This window comes from Cydia amplana, chromosome 6 (assembly GCF_948474715.1).
Source record: "Cydia amplana chromosome 6, ilCydAmpl1.1, whole genome shotgun sequence".
Lineage (NCBI taxonomy): Eukaryota > Metazoa > Arthropoda > Insecta > Lepidoptera > Tortricidae > Cydia > Cydia amplana.
Window position 1 is genome coordinate 13,917,964 of NC_086074.1, and position 24,397 is coordinate 13,942,360.

Here is a 24,397-nt window from a genome sequence, read left to right on the forward strand (position 1 = left end):
GGAACACATCCTTATTTCTATGATAACAAAGGTGTGTTACGATATATTTGGCCACTTCGGACTGTACAATGTACCTGCACTCAGCTGCAGTGCATGGCCACTTTATGAATTAATTTCATTAATAATGTGCAATTTTGTAGCTCGCTGTACATGTATACATACAGTACAAAATAGCTTCTCTAATCATTTTGAATATTTTAGGGCACAACATACTGCCAATTTAAATAACGCATCAATTTCAGTCAATAACTTGGCACGCGGCATTTTGAACAGATCAGACCAGCTGATCCCTTGAACAATTTAATCTAAGTACTAACATTTTTCTTAGACGCAGGCACTCTCGGCGAATTGGAGTATAGTTTCTTGAACAGTTCTGGGAATTCGTTGTCAGGGAACAAGTTCGCCAGAGTAGCTGTAACAATACCAAACGATGAATTTAGAGATTTAATAAGTCCCCGAACTTACAATTTTTTTTTATAAAAAACAAAAAAAAATACTATTGTATTTTTGTATGAATAAAATCTACGGTTAGTTAGGGGAAACTGTTGTACCTTGGACATGGTTTTACCTCGGACAGATGGCAATATTTCCACATTGCCACGGTTATTGAAATATTTCATTTATATTATTTGAAACGTTATTATTAAGTATAAAAAACAAGCCATCAACGAAACTTGAGAGCGGCTGGTAACTCAAGAAAAAAGTCAGTATTTCGAACTTTACATCAAGGATGATTATTTCATGTTTTGCTAATAGATAGTAAAACTGAATATAATAAGTTAAACTTAAGTTAATTAGGTTGGTAGGATCATTTCAGCCTATTCTCAATTGGAAGTGATAATTACCAAGCTTACTTGTCCAAAAAGTTTCTTTGTTGTACCTCGGACAACGAAAATAGGTTGTACCTTGGCCCGTACTTGCTACTTACTGAAAATATTTTTTACAGTACATATGGGGCTACTTTTCCGCACTAGTGCGTAAAATAGCACTTTTCGTGCGTATGTCGAAACTTTAAAGTGCCATATGTACTGTAAAACGTTGTTCGATACACGTGCGAATAGGTAATTCGCCACTCGTGTCGATTTAAAACACTCCCTTCGGTCGTGTTTTAATTTATCGCCACTCGTTTCGAATTTCCTCTTTTCCGCACTTGTATCGAAAATAACTATTTTAACTTAAGGTTTCATATTTGCCGTGTTTATAATTATTAGTTATATGCGTTATAAGTTACCAAGTAATCAATTTTAGAAACAATGCATAAAATGTTTTAGGCAAAAATAAAAAAATTACCATTGCTAAGTATATTTTTCGAAGGTAATTGTAGTAGAAAAATCTATTCAATGGCGTAAATATGCTAAAAATATCTGTGATTTCATATATAAATATTTTTTCTATGATTAAATTATAAATAAATTAATTAAAATTTTCATGTCCGAGGTACAACGGGAAATGACCAAGGTACATCAGGGGTGTTGTTCCTTGAACACTTCCCTTTTTTTTTCGTCAACGTATCCCATCAAAATAAATAAACTGATCTTTAAATTTTATATCGTAATAGATAATTTATTAATGTATCTTATAAGATTCGGATAAACAATAATTCTACAGCCATTAGTTTTTTTTCTAAAATTCATAAAAGAAAAAACTGTCCGAGGTAAAACAGCTTCCCCTACTACTATACACCGTGTTTTTATTGAATTCCGTTAACTTCGGGGTATGGTTAAGTACGTTTAAGATAACTAAATGGCATAGTTAATTTAAAAAAAAAAAATGTTTTTTGCTTTTTTACAAAAAAAAATTAAGTTTCAAAAGTAATTAAATGTAGCATGTAGCGTTGTTGTAACACGGGCATTACATTTAACTCAACCAAACAATTGAAATCTGTGACATATCAATGTCATTTCGAACATTGATTGACCGAGATTGTACTTAAGTTTAGTAGCAAATGTATGAACTCATTCTAAACACTAATCAATATGTAAACCGGCAAGTTTACACGCTTGTAGAGGCCTTATAGGAAAAAAAAATTATTGATTATCTCCGAAATGGAGTTAATTAGAATATCGGCGTCTTTGAGAAAGTTAGTTGATTTAAGCTCAGGAATGCACCCTTTAAATTAACGGAAATAAAAAAAAACACGGTGTATAAACATACTTTCATATGTTTTCTCATAAAATAAATCGGCACTCAAAGTTCACATTATACCTTGTGCACTCGTATTTGCGTCATTTGACACATGACACTGACAACAGCAATAGAACGTAAAATATCTTGCACATCGAAATTACAAAGGAAGACAATTGCATTACGAACGTTTACGTTCTACGTCTTTTTTTTTTATTTAGGGTTGGCCGGACACTACCGTTATAAATCGGTAGTCGTCTAAGTAAATCGATATAAATTTTTCATTTTAGGTCGCAACAATTCAATTCAATGTTTTATTCATAAAATATACATTTTACACGTAAATTTTTTAAACATTATTAAATTTAGGTATTTTTTTTATAAATCATTCATATTACAATAGTTATTAGATATTTATAACAAAGTATTATTAAATTTATTATATCTTCTTATTATTATTTATTAACCATATAATTCTAGCTTTATTTAAATCTCAAATAAAAATTCATTAAACGTCACAATTCGATACCTCAGTCTAGGTGCCATCCAATCGTAATCGCTTGCTGTGACAATCGATTTGGGTTAGTTACATCTCTATATACGTCAGTTATAATGTGTCAAATGACGCTAATAAGAATAATTCCACTATAGTTTGTTTCACTGTTACACTGGGGGATCACTTCGGTCTTGCGAATCGGTTTAATGCGTTTTTTTTTTTCAAAATGTCACACAAGTGATTGATTATTTACACAATGTATGAATATACATAATTCATCCAATAGTTCGAGATAAATAAGAACTCACCTTCAAGTAGCACTAAGATAAGCCTCTTGTTGATCTCTTCATTTTGGAATAGATCGAAGACTGTAAGTAGGCCCCGTCTGGCCGCGTCCGACCCGACAATGTGTTTCAGCTCATCTGACAAACAATAACAATAATGTTGACAACAACAACAACAACAACATTACCTTACTGCTGTGGCGCAGTAACCCGAAGTGGATCTTACCTACCTACATTTATGGACAGTCGCCATCAGATATATCAGAGCGGCTAAGGCTCTCACAAATATCTGAACACGCCTCTATTATCAGGGCGTTAGAGTGCGTGTTCAGATATTGTGAACATCTTGTTCGCTCCGATATGTCTGATGGCGACTGTACTTACAACATTACCTACTTACATATGTATAATTAAACTAGCTGTTGCCCGCGACTTCGTACGCGTGGATTTGTATATTGGTGGTTATATATTCTACATTAGCTTAGAACATTATGCAGCAAGAGATTGCGGTAGGACGGTTAATCATTTCTTAATTATTAATATTATACAATGCATGAGACTTGTCTTTCACAACCTACTAAGTTTCAAGCCCCTAACTGAATAAAATTGTCCTCGATATAATCCCTCTAAACCCCCTTAGAAGATTTTCAGTAATAAAACCTACTACCTAACTACCTATTTACGAAGTTTCAAGTTCCTAGCTTTAAATACAATTTGCACCCTAAGACGAACTTTCATCCCCTTTTTAACCCCCTTAGGGGTTGAATTTCCAAAAACGTTGCAATTACTTTTTTTGTAATCGGCTATTATGCCTTTCTAAGAAGTTTCAAAGCATTTGTAATGGATTCAAACATTCAACCCCTGTTTAACCCTGTTAGGGGATGAATTATACAAAACGCTGAAATTTCTTTTCCTGTATTTTAATAATATCCCGAAAAACAAAGATTCAAGTCCCGCGTTCGAAAAAATGTTTGATATCCATACAAACTTTCAACCCCTTTTTCACCACTTTAGGGGATGAATATTCAATAACGCTGAAATTAGTTTTCTTGTATTTTAATAACATATATATTTACGAAGTTTCAAGTTCCTAGCTTAAAATAAAATTTGAACTCCATACAAAATTTCAACCCCTTTTTAACCCTGTTAGGGGATTTACAAAACGCTGAAATAACTTTCCCTGTCTTCTAATAATATCCCCAAATACAAAGATTCAAGTCCCGCACTTTCAAAAATATTTGATATACGTACAAATTTTCAACCCCATGTTTTACCACCTTGGGGGATGAATTTTTAAAAACGCTGAAATTTGTTTTCTTGTATCTTAATTCAATACCTTTTTGCAAAGTTTCAAGTTCCTAGCTTAAAATAAAATTTGCACCTTAAGACGAACTTTCATCCCCTTTTTAACCCCCTTAGGGGTTGAATTTCCAAACACGTTGCAATTACTTTTTTTTGTAATCGGCTATTATGCCTTTCTAAGAAGTTTCAAAGCATTTGTAATGGATTCAAACTTTCAACCCCTGTTTAACCCTGTTAGTGGATGAATTTTACAAAACGCTGAAATTACTTTTCCTGTATTTTAATAATATCCCGAAATACAAAGATTCAAGTCCCGCGTTCGAAAAAATGTTTGATATCCATACAAATTTTCAACCCCTTTTTAACCCTGTTAGGGGATTTACAAAACGCTGAAATAACTTTTCCTGTCTTCTAATAATATCCCCAAATACAAAGATTCAAGTCCTGCACTTTCAAAAATATTTGATATCCGTACAAATTTTCAACCCCATGTTTTACCACCTTGGGGAATGAATTTTTAAAAACGCTGAAATTTGTTTTCTTGTATCTTAATTCAATACCTTTTTGCAAAGTTACAAGTTCCTAACTTAAAATAAAATTTGTACCTTAAAACGAAATTTCATCGCCTTTTTAACCCCCTTAGGGGTTGAATTTCCAAAAGCGTTGCAATTACTTTTTTTTGTAATCGGCTATTATGCCTTTCTAAGAAGTTTCAAAGGATTTGTAATGGATTCAAACTTTCAACCCCTGTTTAACCCTGTTAGGGGATGAATTATACAAAACGCTGAAATTACTTTTCCTGTATTTTAATAATATCCCGAAATACAAAGATTCAAGTCCCGCGTTCGAAAAAATGTTTGATATCCATACAAACTTTCAACCCCTTTTTCACCACTTTAGGGGATGAATATTAAAAACGCTAAAATTACTTTTCTTGTATTTTAATAACATATATTTTTACGAAGTTTCAAGTTCCTAGCTTAAAATAAAATTTGAACTCCATACAAACTTTCAACCCCTTTTTAACCCTGTTAGGGGATGAATTTTACAAAACGCTGAAATAACTTTCCCTGTCTTCTAATAATATCCCAAAATACAAAGATTCAAGTCCCACACTCTCAAAAATATTTGATATCCGTACAAATTTTCAACCCCATGTTTTACCACCTTGGGGGATGAATTTTTAAAAACGCTGAAATTTGTTTTCTTGTATCTTAATTCAATACCTTTTTGCAAAGTTTCAAGTTCCTAGCTTAAAATAAAATTTGCACCCTAAGTCGAACTTTCATCCCCTTTTTAACCCCCTTAGGGGTTGAATTTCCAAACACGTTGCAATTACTTTTTTTTGTAATCGGCTATTATGCCTTTCTAAGAAGTTTCAAAGCATTTGTAATGGATTCAAACTTTCAACCCCTGTTTAACCCTGTTAGTGGATGAATTTTACAAAACGCTGAAATTACTTTTCCTGTATTTTAATAATATCCCGAAATACAAAGATTCAAGTCCCGCGTTCGAAAAAATGTTTGATATCCATACACATTTTCAACCCCTTTTTCACCACTTTAGGGGATGAATATTCAAAAACGCTGAAATTAGTTTTCTTGTATTTTAATAACATATATTTTTTTGAAGTTTCATGTTCCTAGCTTAAAATAAAATTTGAACGCCATACAAATTTTCAACCCCTTTTTAACCCTGTTAGGGGATGAATTTTACCAGACGCTGAAATAACTTTTCCTTTCTTCTAATAATATTCCCAAATACAAAGATTCAAGTCCCGCACTCTCAAAAATATTTGATATCCGTACAAATTTTCAACCCCATGTTTTATCACCTTGGGGGATGAATTTTTAAAAACGCTGAAATTTGTTTTCTTGTATCTTAATTCAATACCTATTTGCAAAGTTTCAAGTTCCTAGCTTAAAATAAAATTTGCACCCTAAGACGAACTTTCATCCCCTTTTTAACCCCCTTAGGGGTTGAATTTCCAAAAACGTTGCAATTACTTTTTTTTGTTATCGGCTATTATGCCTTTCTAAGAAGTTTTAAAGCATTTGTAATGGATTCAAACTTTCAACCCCTGTTTAACCCTGTTAGGGGATGAATTTTACCAAAAGCTGAAATAACTTTTCCTGTATTTTAATAATATCCCGAAATACAAAGATTCAAGTCCCACACTCTCAAAAATATTTGATATCCGTACAAATTTTTAACCTCATGTTTTACCACCTTGTGGAATGAATTTTTAAAAACGCTGAAATTTGTTTTCTTGTATCTTAATTCAATACCTTTTTGCAAAGTTTCAAGTTCCTAGCTTAAAATAAAATTTGCACCCTAAGACGAACTTTCAACCCCTTTTTAACCCCTTTAGGGGTTGAATTTCCAAAAACGTTGCAATTACTTTTTTTTGTAATCGGCTATTATGCCTTTCTAAGAAGTTTCAAAGCATTTGTAATGGATTCAAACTTTCAACCCCTGTTTAACCCTGTTAGGGGATGAATTTTACCAAAAGCTGAAATAACTTTTCCTGTCTTCTAATAATATCCCGAAATACAAAGAGTCAAGTCCCGCACTCTCAAAAATATTTGATATCCGTACAAATTTTTAACCTCATGTTTTACCACCTTGGGGGATGAATTTTTAAAAACGCTGAAATTTGTTTTCTTGCATCTTAATTTAATACCTATTTGCAAAGTTTCAAGTTCCTAGCTTAAAATAAAATTTGCACCCTAAGACGAACTTTCATCCCCTTTTTAACCCCCTTAGGGGTTGAATTTCCAAAAACGTTGCAATTACTTTTTTTTGTTATCGGCTATTATGCCTTTCTAAGAAGTTTTAAAGCATTTGTAATGGATTCAAACTTTCAACCCCTGTTTAACCCTGTTAGGGGATGAATTTTACAAAACGCTGAAATTACTTTTCCTGTATTTTAATAATATCCCCAAATACAAAGATTCAAGTCCCGTACTCTCAAAAAATCTCCGTACAAATTTTCAACCCCTTTTTTACCACCTTGGGGGATGAATTTTTAAAAACGCTGAAATTAGTTTTCTTGTTTTTTAATTTAATACCTTTTTACGAAGTTTCAAGGTCCTAGCTTCAAATAAAATTTGCACCCCAGGACAAAGTTTCATCCCCTTTTTTACCCCCTTAGAGGTTGAATTACCTAAAACGTCGCAATTACTTTTTTTTGTAATCGGCTATTACGCCTTTCTAAGAAGTTTCAAAGCATTTGTATTGGATTCAAACTTTCAACCCCTTTTTAACCCTGTTAGGGGATGAATTTTCAAAAACACTGAAATTACTTTTCCCGTCTTATAATAATATCCCCATATACAAAGTTTCAAGTGTAACACTCACAAAAATATTTGATCTCCATACAAACTTTCAACCCCTTTTTCTCCACCTTGGGGGATGAATTTTCGAAAAGGCAGAAATTAATTTTCTTGTTTTTTAATATAGTACATTTTTACGAAGTTTCAAGGTCCTAGCTTAAAATAAAATTTGCACCCCAGGACAAAGTTTCATCCCCTTTTTTACCCCCTTAGAGGTTGAATTACCTAAAACGTCGCAATTACTTTTTTTTTGTCATCGGCTATTATGCCTTTCTAAGAAGTTTCAAAGCATTTGTAATGGATTCAAACTTTCAACCCCTTTTTAACCCTGTTAGGGGATGAATTTTCAAAAACGCTGAAATTACTTTTCCCGTCTTATAATAATATCCCCATATACAAAGTTTCAAGTCTAACACTCACAAAAATATTTGATCTCCATACAAACTTTCAACCCCTTTTTCACCACCTTGGGGGATGAATTTTCGAAAACGCAGAAATTAATTTTCTTGTTTTTTAATATAGTACATTTCTACGAAGTTTCAAGGTCCTAGCTTAAAATAAAATTTGCACGCCAGGACAAAGTTTCATCCCCTTTTTTACCCCCTTAGAGGTTGAATTACCTAAAACGTCGCAATTACTTTTTTTTTGTCATCGGCTATTATGCCTTTCTAAGAAGTTTCAAAGCATTTGTAATGGATTCAAACTTTCAACCCCTTTTTAACCCTGTTAGGGGATGAATTTTCAAAAACGCTGAAATTACTTTTCCAGTCTTATAATAATATCCCCGTATACAAAGTTTCAAGTCCAACACTCACAAAAATATTTGATCTCCATACAAACTTTCAACCCCTTTTTCACCACCTTGGGGGATGAATTTTCGAAAACGCAGAAATTAATTTTCTTGTTTTTTAATATAGTACATTTTTACGAAGTTTCAATGTCCTAGCTTAAAATAAAATTTGCACCCCAGGACAAAGTTTCATCCCCTTTTTTACCCCCTTAGAGGTTGAATTACCTAAAACGTCGCAATTACTTTTTTTTGTCATCGGCTATTATGCCTTTCTAAGAAGTTTCAAAGCATTTGTAATGGATTCAAACTTTCAACCCCTTTTTAACCCTGTTAGGGGATGAATTTTCAAAAACGCTGAAATTACTTTTCCCGTCTTATAATAATATCCCCATATACAAAGTTTCAAGTCCAACACTCACAAAAATATTTGATCTCCATACAAACTTTCAACCCCTTTTTCACCACCTTGGGGGATGAATTTTCGAAAACGCAGAAATTAATTTTCTTGTTTTTTAATATAGTACATTTTTACGAAGTTTCAATGTCCTAGCTTAAAATAAAATTTGCACCCCAGGACAAAGTTTCATCCCCTTTTTTACCCCCTTAGAGGTTGAATTACCTAAAACGTCGCAATTACTTTTTTTTGTCATCGGCTATTATGCCTTTCTAAGAAGTTTCAAAGCATTTGTAATGGATTCAAACTTTCAACCCCTTTTTAACCCTGTTAGGGGATGAATTTTCAAAAACGCTGAAATTACTTTTCCCGTCTTATAATAATATCCCCATATACAAAGTTTCAAGTCCAACACTCACAAAAATATTTGATCTCCATACAAACTTTCAACCCCTTTTTCACCACCTTGGGGGATGAATTTTCGAAAACGCAGAAATTAATTTTCTTGTTTTTTAATATAGTACATTTTTACAAAGTTTCAAATTCCTCGCTTGAAATAAAACTTGCACCCCATACAACCTTTCATCCCCTTTTTAACCCCCTTAGGGGTTGAATTTTTCAAAATCGCTTCTTATCTCTTGTACACTTTACAAATTCAACCTAGTGTGCAAATTTCAACTTTCTAGCTTTTGTAGTTTCGGCTCTGCGTTGATGAATCAGTCAGTCAGTCAGTCAGTCAGTCAGTCAGTCAGGACACTTGCATTTATATATATAGATAGATAACACTAACAGACAACGCATAACCTAAACACCGTTGAAACCTTTATTCTACAATAATTCAACTCCTAAAGCATTAACAGGCAAAAGTAACAAAATATACTATTAGGTATACGATTAAAGTATCTAGTTCCACACACACATAATACATATGTACTTTTAAAACTGATATATACTCGTAGTAGGTAGAATACAAACATAACATAACCGATTATTTATGTTTCACAACTTCACATCTACACTTTTCCGAGAATTAAATAAGACATTCATAGGGATCGTGCGTGGACTGTCTGTAGAGGCAGTAAATACATTATATAAACTGGCAGACCATAAGTAAATCAGACTGAGGTAAAGCTTTGGTTTCCTCCGAAAGCGGTGCCGTCATATAGCGGCCGTCTCCATACAAATACTACGACATCCATATTTAGCCGTATTATTTAGTATGGAGACGGCCGCTATATGACGGCACCGCTATCCTAGGAAAACCGATCTTAACAGCTAAAATTATACACTGGCAGTATCCTTGTTCAAGTTAAAAGGCCAATAACTATAGTTCGTTTTTTTTTTGCATTAGAAAGAAGGTAAGCTATCTTGACATGTCTTTTTAAAAATCACCATTGAAAAATAAGTTACAGCAAATATGTTAGAATTATAAATCATATATACTATCTTTTACATTCTTTTGCTTTCATAAGTAATATAAACTATTTTTAAAGCGTGTTTCAAGATTGTTTACCTTGTTTTTAATGCTAAAAAACGAACTATATGTAGTTTGCTTTTTAGGTATTTAAGATAAAAAGCTTGTAATATTTGTTTGGTTTTAAACCTGATGAAGCAGCTAATAGGGCAACTTTGGCAGCAACTCTGGTCCTAGCCTTAGTGGCCGCATCGCGGTTACCGCCCTGCGGGTTGTTGCGGCTCGTGAGCCATTGTCTGAAACAGAAATATTGTTAGGTCGGGATCCATATAGACCTAGGTCCTACAAGAAGACAGAATTAAGATTATGACAAATTAAATAGTTGTGTTGTTGCTCTACTCTCCTGTGCGTTTTTAAATGGCTTGCGTAATCATTTTTGGTGTCAAAATTACGAGTAGGTACATTGGGTATTATAATACACCCCCAACATAATTATATGCGATGGCTGTATACCTACCTAATTTGAAGACCATGGTGCAACCAATAAAAAATAAAGTAGTATTCAACTTACTTAAATGTCTTAAGATATTGAACGACGTTCCGGGGCGAAGTCAGCGAAGATACTAAATCAAACACCTTTCTGTAAAAATAAGAGAAATATTTGCTCATCCCTAAAGCTAAATTTTTGTATGTATTTTTAACTTTCACGAGTATTGCTCGTAATTGTAGGCGCAACTGAAATAAGTTTCCCTCGCATACTCTATTTGCCCGGGAGTGCTTATATGTGGTGACCTCTGGTGAGTAGTTGAGGTGGTCTGTGGCTATAGTTGTACCGAACTTACTTGTTGACCCGGTCTGCAATAAGTGTGCGCAACGGCGCTAGCAGTTTCCTCCGCAGCCACAGCCCCCGAATGCCTAACACCTCTTCCAGCAGACGCAGCGCTGCGCTTTCGTCGCCCTCCTGCGTACATAATACAATCGTTTATAATATCTAGTGGCTCTGTGAGCTGTAGACCTCGCGAGCATAGCTTATTGGGACCGTGCACGATGACAGCGCCACACAGCGGTTTGATCAATCAACAATACAAAGATTTTAATTTATTAAAAAAAATACGAAGTTTAAGTGAAAAAGAAATACAAAAAGTGATGTCTTACTGGGGATCGAACCCAGACTTTCTGTGTGCAAACAAAAAAAGCGATTGTTTACAAAATGCGCCATGATAGTTCTTAGCTAAGCTGACGAAATTCGGCTACTCATTCTCGAGTACAAACTAAATATCTAAATACCGCCTAAACCAGCAATACAATTTTTCTGCATTTATTTCCATTTACTATGTAAATATGTCTCGAAAAGAAAATACTCTTATGATATCGATACAACTATTTGTTTAAACGCGAGGTATCACAACTCCTCCATTTTTGAAAATTTCCAAAAACGGGATCGACAAAAAAAATTATTTACTCATAGAATCTGGTCACAAAATTTCACAAGAATCGGTTGAGAATTGTGACCTGTAGAGGAGAACATCCGGACATACAAAAGCAAAATGCCCGAGTCAAAACGTAGACCTTCGCTACGCTTCGGTCAATTACCAGGACATAACGTTACTAGACTTTTCATTTCTCATGCTCTAAGAGAGGGTCATTGTTGTCCTAAAAGGTGTGCAGAAAATGATACGCAGAAACTGGAGCATTGTACGTTCCAAGTACGATTTAATGATTTTATTTACGATAAGCAACTGAAATTTGGGTTTAAATTTATTTGTTATACAATTTTCATTCTGATATTTAACTCACCATTCCATAAATAACGATTTTTATCCTTTCATCCGTTGGTTAACAATCTACTATTGCATATTATGTGGTTATTATGCGGAAACCGCGTACATTATACGCCCGCTCTCATTTCTAAATAAAGCACTGTGCCATATCATGCGCAATAGCAATAGCCGTAGGCACCGGCGATATTTATTTCCTGTTAATCATTTCGTTGATTTTTTCCGGATTGCAACCCGCCATAAGTGCTTTTGGAACTAAGAATGATCTTATTCAAGTTTGAAACTAGCAGACATTAAAATTAAATAAATAATACTTACATCTTGACTATCCGAGGAATTTGCGTATCTAAGGTCCTCGCAACTGTCACTTCCTTTGCTTTGGAACACCTTTGAAATACCTGTAAAATAGTAATACTTGACTAACTGATCAAATTAAGGTTAACATTAGTTTGCTAGCGAATATGCTGTACTCTTTTGTGAAATGTCAAATTTTCATGGAAGTGAATATTAGAATTTATGTACATGTATATTGTCAAACTGTATGCTCATTGTTTATTATTGTTTATTGTTTATTAAGTTGACAATTGTACCTTAACAGCTAAAGCCACAGCGGCACAAATTGGGAGAAAGTATTTACATACATAACAACATTATATAATACTACTTACAGGCATCTCTCGCTCTATCACTCTCTTACACTCAATCATCAGTCGTCCAATTGCACTCGCAAACAAATCACATTCCGGGTGTGCCTCGAGCACGGAGTTGAGCAGAGCGTGCGCGCGCACGACCGGCGCCTGCGCGTGCGCCCGCGTGCGCGCGGTGCCCTCCGCCAGCAGCGGGTGGCGCCGCGCGCGAGTGTACTGGTTAGGCACAAATAATCGCATGAAGGCCTCGACAAGGGCTACGCTATCTATTAAGTTTCTAATAATACCGATCGTGAATTTCGCCAAAGAGAGCAACCTCCGTAGCTGAAGCGAGTCGTACCCTAGATGTCCCTGCAGAAACAGAGTAGGGTACATATACGGATGTGTGTATTTTCTTGTATAATGCCCTAAGATACGACTTTTGGACTTGCTCCAGCATAAGTATATATTTGCTTTCATGCGGACTCCACACCACAGCGTTCGTTTCGAGAACGCTGCGCACGAGTGCCGCATACAACACGCGTGTGGCTTCCACAGTCAGGGGCGCTGAATTGCGCAGAACGAAACCCAGTCTTTTGTATGCAGTCTTAGCCACGGCCTGGACATGTTCGCGAAACGTTATATTTGAGTCAAAGAGAACTCCTAAGTCACGTACCTGTTCCGAGCGTGATATGTCGGCGCCGCCAATATTGTAACGAAATATTTGAGGTGTATGGGACCGGGTGAAAGACATCATTTCGCATTTACTTGCATTGAAATAGAGTTCATTTTCAACACTCCAACGATAGACCGCCTCTATGTCCCGTTGCAGCTCCTCCTCATACAGCATCAAAAAACTGTAATCATTGGCTCCTTACCATCCATAACTCCATCGACTGTATTAGCAAACTGGTCAGGCATGTTCTTTAATGTCCTCACACCAGCCTTTATTGAATTCACAAACAGGGCATCGAACTGGGGAATAGAAGAGATTAGGCATTTTAAAATCCTTGCAAAATGTAAAGTAGTAAGTAGTACAGATGTGCAAGTCGTAGAATGTTTTTAAAAGCTGGAATAGTTCATCTTTAGTACATAATCCTTTGCCATCGTATTTTCTCGGAAACCTTCGTATTTGTCATGCTACAGTATTTTTTGTACGGACCTATAAATACATGTTATTTGGCGCAGTCGGTAGGATACGAAGCTTCCGAAGAAAACCTGGCTTACAAACAGAAGTATTTTATAATTTTTGTACTCGTACTTACCGTGTTGCTAGTCTATCCAGTCTGTAGGTATATCTTGACTCAGGAACCCTGCTAGATAATCTGGTTTCCAGAGCGCCGTGTACGGTGTACCGCGCAATAGTGCGTGGTTCGCCAAGTTCATCAGGTACTAGTTCAGCATTCGCTTTCTAATTGCATGTAGAATCGTACTTACCATATTGCTAGTCTTCCCTGTCTGTATCTCCTGGCTAAGGAATCCTCCTAGGTAATCTGGTGACCAGAGCGCCATATACCGCGCCTCCCTTGCGAGGTTCCCTAAATTCAGCAGGTAGTTATTCAGCATTCGTTTTCTGGTTTCTAAAACGGCGCGGGAGGTGTTTTGAAATGTCTTCTTCGCAGGAAAAGGGAGGTGGCCTAATTCAGGCCACTGGAACATGAAAGATAACTCGAAGAATTAAATAAAAATCTACTAAGTACTAATATTTGTTTCTGGTCCATATAATTTGCCGCCGGCGCATTAGTAAGCGGCTCACTCTTTTGTCAAAGAGTCCCTTACTGATATGTGATATTTCATAAGGTATTGATATTTTAACCTCAAGTCCAGAAAAATAGAGAAGAATTAATTGTTTAATAATTAATTCATAAACTTTATTAAAATGCATACATTTCAAACAGCCCGGACACGCGTCACATTATTATAGCTGGTCAACCAAATCTTGTCAGTAAAAAAAGGCGTGAAATTCAAATTTTCTATGGGACGATATCCTTTCGCGCCTACATTTTTTCAAATTTGCCGCCTTTTTCTACTGTCAAGATCTGGTTGACCAAGTATAACTTACATTTCGTAAACCTTAATGCCGAGACATAAGGTCCACATTTAAAAGAATTGTTATTAGTATATTAAGTATATAATATAGATAATGAATAAGGGTAAAATTCAGCTCATTTACCTTATCTTTAATCGATGAATGTAAGTCATAAAAGTCGCTGTATCTCCTATAAATGTGCCATTTCTCGTTATCTGACACTCTAGTCACTGCTATTGCGTAGATTCCAATTGTCTTCCCTTTGTCTTGCATCAGAGCTACAAGGAAGGTATCAGGTTATTGCCGCCACCATATAAAAACATTTTCTACACGATTAACATAATAAACATTTGACTTCAATGAAAATGAAACGAGACCACGGAGCGTGCTAAAATTTCTTCTTTCTTTAATGAAATACTTTTCTACACATGATTGATATAAATGATTACCTGTTTCAATGATTGACGCTTGCAATGGAGAGGTGAGATTCCTTGCGTTTTGGCTGATGTTTGAGTGAGACAGCGACATATTGCTTGTGTTGGGAGAAGTCAAATTTGACGGTCCTGAAATTTTACAATTTTTTTTTCTTCACGTGCGTGGAAATACAGTAGGTACCTACATAATATTGCAGTATTCAAAACCACAGGGTAAAATGCTCTAACTCAGGGTCCACAAGTGGCCGCCGTGACCATTAACTCTACATATCATCTCAATGAGTGGTCTCTGAGGACCTGAGTCAGAGGACCCCTGAGAAACTGCGAACCATGTCACTTAGAGTAACATATAAGCTTCAAAATTTCTAATTACTAGTTCAACTTATTCAACGGAATCTTTTTCAATATAATGTTTTCAACTTATAATTGTAATAATTTGCACAAATAAGAGAGCGAGAGTGAAACTAACCTGCACTTTCACTGATCATTTTTTGTGCCAAATTCCCCACAATATCAGACCGTGATCGGTTGTGTCTTGCACCGGGCACTGGTAACGTGTCTACTCCTGTCATGAAGACAACATAAAATTATTACTGACGATGAACATAGACAATAGTTAATACTATTTTACTTAAGTGAAAAAAAGAATCAGCTTACTATTTGTGCCATTTCACGCTTAAAACTTAAAATACATACTAAGATATAAAGAATGTTCCACAGTACTATTAGATATTTATGTAATTTAAAGAATTGTTACTAGCGTTCAAGTCATATCCACCAGCAGGGAAGCAATGATGAAAACTCTCTACTATATACATTTATAAAATCTAGCCAATTCGGTAATCAATAATACGTTTCAATACAGAAATATATTCATCCAGAGCGTAGGTACTTACCTACATTTAATCGAACTAACCAAATGCTACTCCAATGTAAGTACATTTATAATCTAAGTACTAACTGACACTAAAGATACATATTACAGTAAGAAAACACCGTGCCGGCAGAATATAGCTATCACAATACTAACGTAGGTATGTGTGAGATCGAAATGTATACTTCGTTTTTTTAGATTAAGAAAATGTGTATTTTCTAAGAAAACCATATTAAAACTGAAAAATATTCTTTTAAGATGGCTGGAATAAATATAGACGGTTATTTTTCTAATCCAAAAGACGAGCTATAGTTACCTACTTGTCGCGATTTTTTTTATTTTTTTTTTTTCTATTATGTATAACTCCACTGGCACTATGATGGTGTTGTACTACAAAACGGCAACGAAATACCAAATTTGCATTTAGGCAGCGTATGGCTCCTGTCGCACGGCGGTCTCCTAGTGACGTTGCGTGGGAAAGTGGACGCCTTGTTCGTCCACTGGGGCTTGTCACTCTTGTGGAACAACTTGGGAAACGTGCTGAGGCACGACTTCAATAGTCTCTTGCATTTGCCTGGGTTGGCTTGGTGACAAATACTATTAATGTAAGCCGCATGTTGACTAAATGGTTTTATATCGTCGATATATACTATTTTGATGACGATTACATGTGTGTCATTCTGAATCCCTAACAACGTTTGTCCTAAAGTCACTTGCCCTAACTGGTTTGTCCTAATGGGCACATGCCCTAACGACCAATTGTCATAACGATTATTTTCCATGTAAGGTTCTGAAAAATGGTTAGGTTTTAGAACTTGCTGCCACAAAAGTAAGTTAGGTTAGGGTTAGAACTGCGACCCTCGCAAAAAAGAAAATATGCTTAATAACATTAGGATAAATAATCAATAATTAGGGAAACCAAAATTAAGGTTTTTAGTGTTAGGACAACTGATCATTATGACAAACAATATTAGGGAATTTAAAGATAGGAGAAAAGACTTTAGGGATTCAGATATAGATCCCTATATTGGACCTGCATTGATGCCACGTAACAATAAGAAATGAGAGTAAATGACACAAGGGTGTGACGTCACGCCTTAGTCACTTAACCAAAAAGTTAAAATGTTATTGTACCCAATTTTATTAGTGAATTCCTACCAATAGGGAGGGTGTATGAATTGTAGGAGTGTCCAATAGATTCGCGCGAACTATTAATTTTAAGTTTAGTTTTCCGATTGAGACTACAAAGTGGGCGACTATCCAACTCATTGAACTGTATGGCGTAGCACCCGCTGTCAGTGACAGTTTCAATGTTAAGTTTAAGTTTTCTTTTTAGGCTACAAGATGGCAGACTCCAACGCACACGATCCCTAAAGCTACTGTATTATAGCTATTAGATGTTTTAACAAATATCTTACCGGTATATTTCTTGGCGTCTTTGTCATCTTTTTTGATTTCACTGAAAAGAAAAGTTCAATACGTCATCAAGATTTTAGAATAAATAAACATATGTTTCTTCGCTTTTGGTTCAAATATCCAGATTCAGTAGTACCTGTTAGCAGCTGAGTCCTGTTCTCCGTTCGTCATGCAATACAATTGCCACGAATAATCGTCCTAAAACGAAATAAATTATATTTATGAATACTCATATCCAGTTGATAACAAACTTAATTAGGTCATAGAGAAAAAATACATAGACTGCTCACTCCATACATCAGTTTTGGTACCAAAAAGACTATTAATTTCAGTGTCTACATCTAGCATCGAGTACCGGAACTATCAGTACTGCTACTTGGCAATAGAAGTAGCACCGACCGGAAAGTCTTATGTTGTTGAGCATAAGACTCATAGTAGAACCAGTACTGATAGTTCCGCTACTCGATACTAGATGTAGACACCGAAATTAATAGTCTTTTCGGTACCAAAACTGATGTGTGGAGTGCACCCTTGTCTTACTATATTTCTCTATGATTAGGTCTACATAGTCGTCCCACCGGCGGCGATCAATCAGACGGAAGTATTAATTTATATTCGTCACAATGTTTAAAACGATATTATTGTTCTTAGCACATAAATAAATAGAAAATTCATAGTATTCCACTAGAAGTTATTCCAGTTCATCGTTCAAGTTCATAAACAAGACCGAATGCGGGTAGTTTGAAAAACTCGCGCAGCTAGAAAGTTGATGTCAACTTTAGCAGTCTTTCTCTGAGACCACGGGGATAATGGCGTCGAGGTAGTTTTAAAGCTTGAAATCAGTGTATACAAAGTAAATCAATGAAAAACTCACCTGAAGGGCATCCCAAACACATTTATACACGTCATCGAAGCATATAACGGGGTTGTTCGTAAACTCCTCCCCTTCCGTATTGATCTTCCGGACCAGTTCCGCGTAAGTGTTCTCAGGGAGCCCTAGCACGCCCACTCGGCTCGGAGACAGGTACGTGTCGCAAACTTCCAAGGCGGATGACCGAAGCTTGTCGATCACTAGTTTAGAAGACTGTATCGAATCTGGAAGTTGGAAATTGAACCTTATGTTTGTGTATTTAGGTTGCGTTGCGCGTTGAATTAAGCATAAGGTAACCAGCGTCTATTTTATGTCAAAGTTGATCCAATGAGACTAAACATGGACTGGAAAATGACACTAGACTGTTATCGGATATAAGCATAATTAATGTTTTTCTAATGAGATATAAGAGTTGTTTAATATAGAAGAGATGTAGACTGAAAAAAATTGTGCCCCGGGGTTTTGATTGGCAATTGTCAATAAAGCTAAGAATAAAATTAAAAGTGGAAAAAATACTGTTTTGGGTGAGACTTGAACTCACGGCCTCTGGATCGATACTCCAGCGCTCTGCCATCTGACCCACCAAGACCTCATCGATAGCCAGCAAATCTTTGCACCATATGGGTCCCTTGACCCATAAGACCCGACCCGAGCGACATCTACCGTAAGGTCCGTAAGACCTAAGTAATTTTACCACTTTTAAATTTAACGTTTCTGCTTGTTAAAAATTAAAATGGACATTAACTGAATTGACTTTGTTTGAAAATGAAAGTTGCGCCATGTACGACGTGATCGACTGCACAGTAACATATTTCAGCTGCCAAATTCGAGGCTCAATTTTTTCATAGACGACTCTACTCCTCCACTATTAAAATAACTTTTTACCGTACTATATCTAATGATTAACTACTACTCCTACTAGCAAGCAGTACAGGCTAATCTAGAATGCCTATCTTGCAGAATAGGCCTACCTCTGTTTGATAATGTTGACATCCTCCGAAATAGAGTCACTTTAAAATATAAAACAAGTATTACTGTTTACTATTGCAAGAATTTACGAGCATAAAAACCACCATGAATTAACTAGAACTCATCCCTTTTTTCTAGGTCTATTTGTAATTATAACTAAAAACTAATATTACTAATATTTTTAGTTATTAGTATAAACTTCTTTGTGTAAAGTGCAGTTTTATGACCTTAACAAGTAAAATAACATTAGGTATATTTGTGTTTTTCGTTACAATAACATGAATTTACTGATAAATTCAAAATAATTACAGCAAATCATGATTTTAAGTTATTTTGTGTAATAATTTATGCTACGTTATAAGTAGAAAGAAACGGTACCAACCTGTTTCATTGAGTTCTATGTCTAGTGTGTACTGCGCTTGAGACCTCCAGTTTTCTTGTGCCCGCAGAAATTTCTCGGATCTAATCACTTCTTCTGACAATTTCACTTCTGTGGCGCTGCTGGTTCCTAAAAAGGAAGGTTAATAAACGTCAGCCGATGCTCCGTTGGCGGGTTGAGAAACTCGTTGCCAATCCCACACATAAAATAAATTGTGGTCATTTTTACAGAGGTGAAAATTACGCATACAAAGGTCAAATTACATATGAAAAATTACAGAAAAAAATGCAAACACGCTTCTAAATTTACCTTGAGGACCTAAAGTGGCTTTCCGGGCTTGTATAATCCTAGTAAGGTATTGCAGTGAAGACAGCTTCTGCCGATCTTGCAGTTCCCACTCTCCAGCACTGTCTCTCGAATGCTATAATTACAATATATTATGTTACAGTAAAATTACAGAAATACCTTGAACATTATCGTCCAAATAGGGCGATAAACAAGTTTTTTCCTCGTGAACGAGTATTTTCTCTTGGAAAAGTTAATTTAGAGCGACCTTATCTTTGTAATAAAGTTAACGAATTGTCAGTCAACAGTGTGAACGACGATGATACGTTTGTTATGCAAGAAAATAATTGGTCGCTAGTCGCTGTAGACCACTGTTACCAATAAAATGTCATTTAAAATGTCAGGTTAAGAATTCTTACTAGTTTCTGTATGTCTTTCTGCACCATTTCCAACGTGGCATCTAGTTCCTCGGCGTCGCCGCAGCACCGTATTACTGTGAGGAACTGCTCTGACGGCAGAACCGCGTCGCGACAACACTAGAATAAACAGTAATTATAATAAACCACACTTCAGGGGCCATCAGGTAAACGGTGCAACAACCGAAATACTTAACTCTATAGGGTCAGACTCCCGTTCTAAAGGTTCCGTCACACAAGCGCGTTTTCCGGGCGGGACGTGAGCGTTTTATATGTAAAAGCGGCGCGCCCCGCTTACGCCCCACCCGGAAAACGCGCCTGAGTGACGGAACCTTAATAATGGCTCTGTCGTTGTTGTCCGGATTGCTAAGCAATAAGCAGTGCCACCACAGGCCACAGAACCACCGAGGATAGTAGATTATGTAGCAACTTCAAGGTATTTCCACACTGCAGTGCTATCAGCTAAACGGTGCAACCACCGAAAGCTAGACACACGGCAGCGTGTCAAGCCAAGTTCAAAAGAAGTGAACTGGCGACGCAGCGGCCTTGTGTTATATTATGTTACACCAACCATTTATTAACTTTGTTTCACACTCACCGTCCTAATAATGGCTCTGTTGATGTTGTCCGGATCGCTAAGCAGCGCCACCACAGGTCGCAGAACCACCGACGACAGTAGATCAATGAGTAACAGCTTCAAGGCGTGACATTTCCACACTTCCTCAGGAGCTACTAGGTAGATCACGGCTTCTGACACTTCGCATAGTAATGCTGAAAAAAAAAATAAGGGTTTATTATAGAAATTTCATTTCAATTTTTAAAGCAGGATTGCCCTTAAGTTAAGCTAAAGTTTACTTAACAACTGTTCTGCAGTTTGGCAGATAAGTGCAATAAATACACTTTAATTTTGTTTTGGATTAAATAAAAAAAAAAAAAAATAGAATTAAAAAAAAAAAACAACACACTGTCTTTCCTAATGGAAGAGCGGCCTCTCCCGACACAAGTATTGTTTTACTATATTGATATAGACATAATTTCTACTCCTGCTGTTGTATTTTCTGATTCTGCTTCTTATAACACTCTTATGTGACATTGGAAAGTCAGTTGAAATATGTGCTTTTTTGGATGAGAATACCTACTGTACACAATCGAATAAATTGTAGAATGTATAGTAACACATAGATAAGAATTGTCTTCATGATTTACTATTTCTCACCATATTCCTTTTTAGGATCGGTGCAAAATGCGTCGCGGCAGAGCTGTCTGTTCTCTATTGAGGTTTCCAAGTCGAAAAACAGGTCGGTCAATGATTTCCCACTTAAATCTTCGGAGCTATCGTAAAACTTGGACTTTCCAAATGTTTGAGTATCTGAAAAAAATCGCCGCTGGCTAAGTTTATTATTGTTTGTCTATGTCTTGGCACCTGATCTGATCTGACGAATACGCTGTCTATCTGTGAGTCCATTTAAGTTAACTTTACATCGGCTCCATGGTGACAGCAAAAATCACTAATTACTACTACAAGTTCAGAGCCAATCGTACCAGTAACGAAGCAAGGTTGTTTTTTTTTGTAATCTCTTGAAATACACGCTCGCAACCTTCACATTGCAGTTTCACATTCCGGATTCAAGGTTAGATAATCAGATTAAATCATAGGTACCTGGGGGCCAGGACAAATCTGTGTCACTCTTATTCCTTCTATGCGTCTTCTTTTCCTCCTTCTTTGGGCTAGGTTTGCCGTTGCCATTGACCTCTTTAGCAGCTACTAGATCTATGTGCTTCAACCTCACTCTCGACTGTTTGAACAGTTTTAGGTGCATTGTTAGCTCCTCGGGAAATTTTGTTGAGAGGAGGTGGATCCAGTCTACGCTTTTTACTCTGGAAAAGGTAACATTTTATGTAGGGACACGTCTCACTTGTGTCAAATGAATTTGAACCTCCTATATATGTTTACACAGTAGATACTAAAGTAGCGCCAATAGTCAAACGAGGGCGCGCGGCACATGACTTGCGTTTAAACATATGAAATATATGTATAGAAGCACCCGCAACCCGCTAATATATATTGTGTAATAGTTTTATGAATTTAAACATTTACTGCGAAATTGCAGCAATGAAGAATACCAAATGCTAAGATACCAAATATTTAAAAAATAATCATTCATCAAGGTCTAAAGTAATCGTAACAGACCTTTCTTGAGAGCATTATCATAATTAGCAAAGAGTTCATTAGATAAGCATTAATTATGTTTCCCAGCGGACATTAACCTCTTTTTAATTACATTATTTATATACAATGTTATGTTCAAAACAAATATTAATATGTAGGAGCATTTGCGATTTATTCACAAGGAACATTATTCTTGTTAGTCTGTCATAAACAGAGGTTTTTTGTACAACTCTGACAAAATCAAAATGAAGGTGTACACTTTTGGACATATTTTTGCTATATCTATGCCATAGCTTCTTAGGCGGGAAAGCATATAAACCGTGAAAAAATGTAATGTAAACAAGTTGTATAATGGCTTTGTTTCTCGCACATCCGTTATAAAATTTAAAATTTACTTCTTCTTTATTATATTTTCCCGATGTGTGATCCCTTGTAAAAGCCTCCTCCATCTTTTTCCATTTCTCTTTGTCTGTAGCATTATTCTCCCAAGTCTTTCCTGCAATTGCTATGATGTCGTCGATACTGAAGTTACTACTACTATTAAACAACTCCATAATACAAATAAATAAGTTAGATTCCTTTTTTACTGTGTAATATTAAAGCATACATTAAAGCAATGTCTTTCAAACCAAGGCAAACTGGTAGACAATTTGCCTGATGGTAAGCAAATTTTAAAGCATTAAGATGAGGATCATGATCTTTTCTTAAAGGTTTAAAATAAGTCTGGAATTACTGCGGGCTACATTTTATTCCAAAGTTTAACTGTGTGAGTCAGGAAGTTAATAAACAGGATGTAAATGGATTAAAGCAAAACTCACCTATTGGCTACATTAGCGCTAGTAGAAATCACCAATTTTTTGATTGAACGACTTGTGAACTCTTCATCATCAGTCAAGATGCCATACCATGTGGTCACATAGTCATTTATGATGATAGTGATGATTTCATTCAGGAACGAGTCAACTGTATCACTGCCAGTAATGCGCTGGTCAAATTTTGGCAAAGGTTGGTTGGAATTGAATAGTTCTAGAATCTGAAACATACATTACATTAGTTAATGAAACTTAAAATTTTAACTGAATATTTTCTAATCAATTATATTAGAAGTCACTACATTAGGAAAATTCACAAAGTATAAAAAATATAGAGCAGAAAAAAAGCTTTAACACCACAATATTATTATTATCAGGGGCAAAGATTTATATGTAGTACTTCTAATATAATTTAACATATGAACATTGATGATGTGAATGAGTCCACTGGAGTTATAAAAACAGTTATTGTTTAAATCTATACAAAAGGGGCATTGATTGGGTAATTTGAAGCACAATTTACCACCAGCATAAATTTACAACCGATAATAGGTCATAAAGCCTTATAAGGTTAACGGTAAGACACCATAACCAAAACCATAGAAATTCTGCTAAGCTCACCTTTGGGGACTGAATGGAATAATTTGTTCGCTGCAGTGGGTCATCCAGGCAATTTATGTCTACATTGAAGATCTTCTTGTCGTCATAATTTAAATAAAGGATCGTTAATATCCTGTAAAATAAAATTATTGACAAATTTCAGTCAATGAAAGGTCGAAACTAGATTCTTGGATATTTTCAATGAAAAAACAGTATTTTCAGTTGAAATAAACATACTTACCCTGCCAGAAAGGAGACCAAAAACGAAAGAATTGTTAAATACCATCCGAATCCAAACAACCCAATCACTATCACGGAAATTAAACCAAACCACCCACCAATTCTTAATGCCATTGTGCTTTGGAGATTCTACAGTTGCAGGACCTTAATTTAATGGCATTAGAACGAAGAAAAATATAAATAATTGAAAATATCAGTGAAATCAACTTAACACTACGTCCCTAAAACACTACAATTTCCAAATGTCAATAAAACTGCAACGTTGTTTTTATCAATATTGATTGAATCATCGTAAACGATTCTAAGCTTTAACTACATGTAATAACGATATGTTTTGTTTCACAACTTACAACATTTTG

General features: G+C 35.6%; 1 protein-coding gene across 2 annotated transcripts; it reads right to left on the minus strand.

The window, feature by feature from the left end:
* Positions 1-297: 297 nt before the first annotated feature.
* LOC134648929 (sorting nexin-13-like) lies at positions 298-24,397 on the minus strand. Of its 2 annotated transcripts, XM_063503552.1 has the most exons (24): positions 24,040-24,397; positions 23,820-23,931; positions 23,205-23,419; positions 21,877-22,094; positions 21,433-21,585; positions 20,815-20,987; positions 20,220-20,336; positions 19,825-19,936; positions 19,519-19,644; positions 19,139-19,177; positions 18,171-18,391; positions 17,433-17,494; positions 17,299-17,339; positions 15,476-15,571; positions 15,022-15,135; positions 14,717-14,850; positions 13,981-14,193; positions 13,422-13,518; positions 12,236-12,315; positions 10,982-11,100; positions 10,711-10,779; positions 10,329-10,435; positions 2,929-3,042; positions 298-412 (listed from the first exon to the last, which is right to left on the minus strand). In XM_063503552.1, exons 1-24 carry the CDS (start codon positions 24,150-24,152, stop codon positions 306-308), a joined length of 2,952 nt encoding a protein of 983 aa, XP_063359622.1. In that variant the 5' UTR covers positions 24,153-24,397; the 3' UTR covers positions 298-305. The 2 variants fall into 2 exon arrangements, with proteins under 2 accessions (XP_063359622.1, XP_063359623.1); XM_063503553.1 differs by lacking the exon at positions 19,139-19,177 and having other exon boundaries at positions 24,040-24,396.

What these genes read in the sequence shown, in the direction of transcription:
- LOC134648929 (XM_063503552.1), bottom strand. Translation starts at nt 24,152, where the DNA reads ATGGCATTAAGAATTGGTGGGTGGTTTGGTTTAATTTCCGTGATAGTG. An exon ending in ACAGAGCCATTATTAGGACG is followed by an intron (nt 20,337 to 20,814) that starts GTGAGTGTGAAA and finishes TGTTTATTCTAG; the next exon opens with TGTTGTCGCGACGCGGTTCT. An exon ending in AGAAAGACATACAGAAACTA is followed by an intron (nt 19,937 to 20,219) that starts GTAAGAATTCTT and finishes TTGTAATTATAG; the next exon opens with CATTCGAGAGACAGTGCTGG.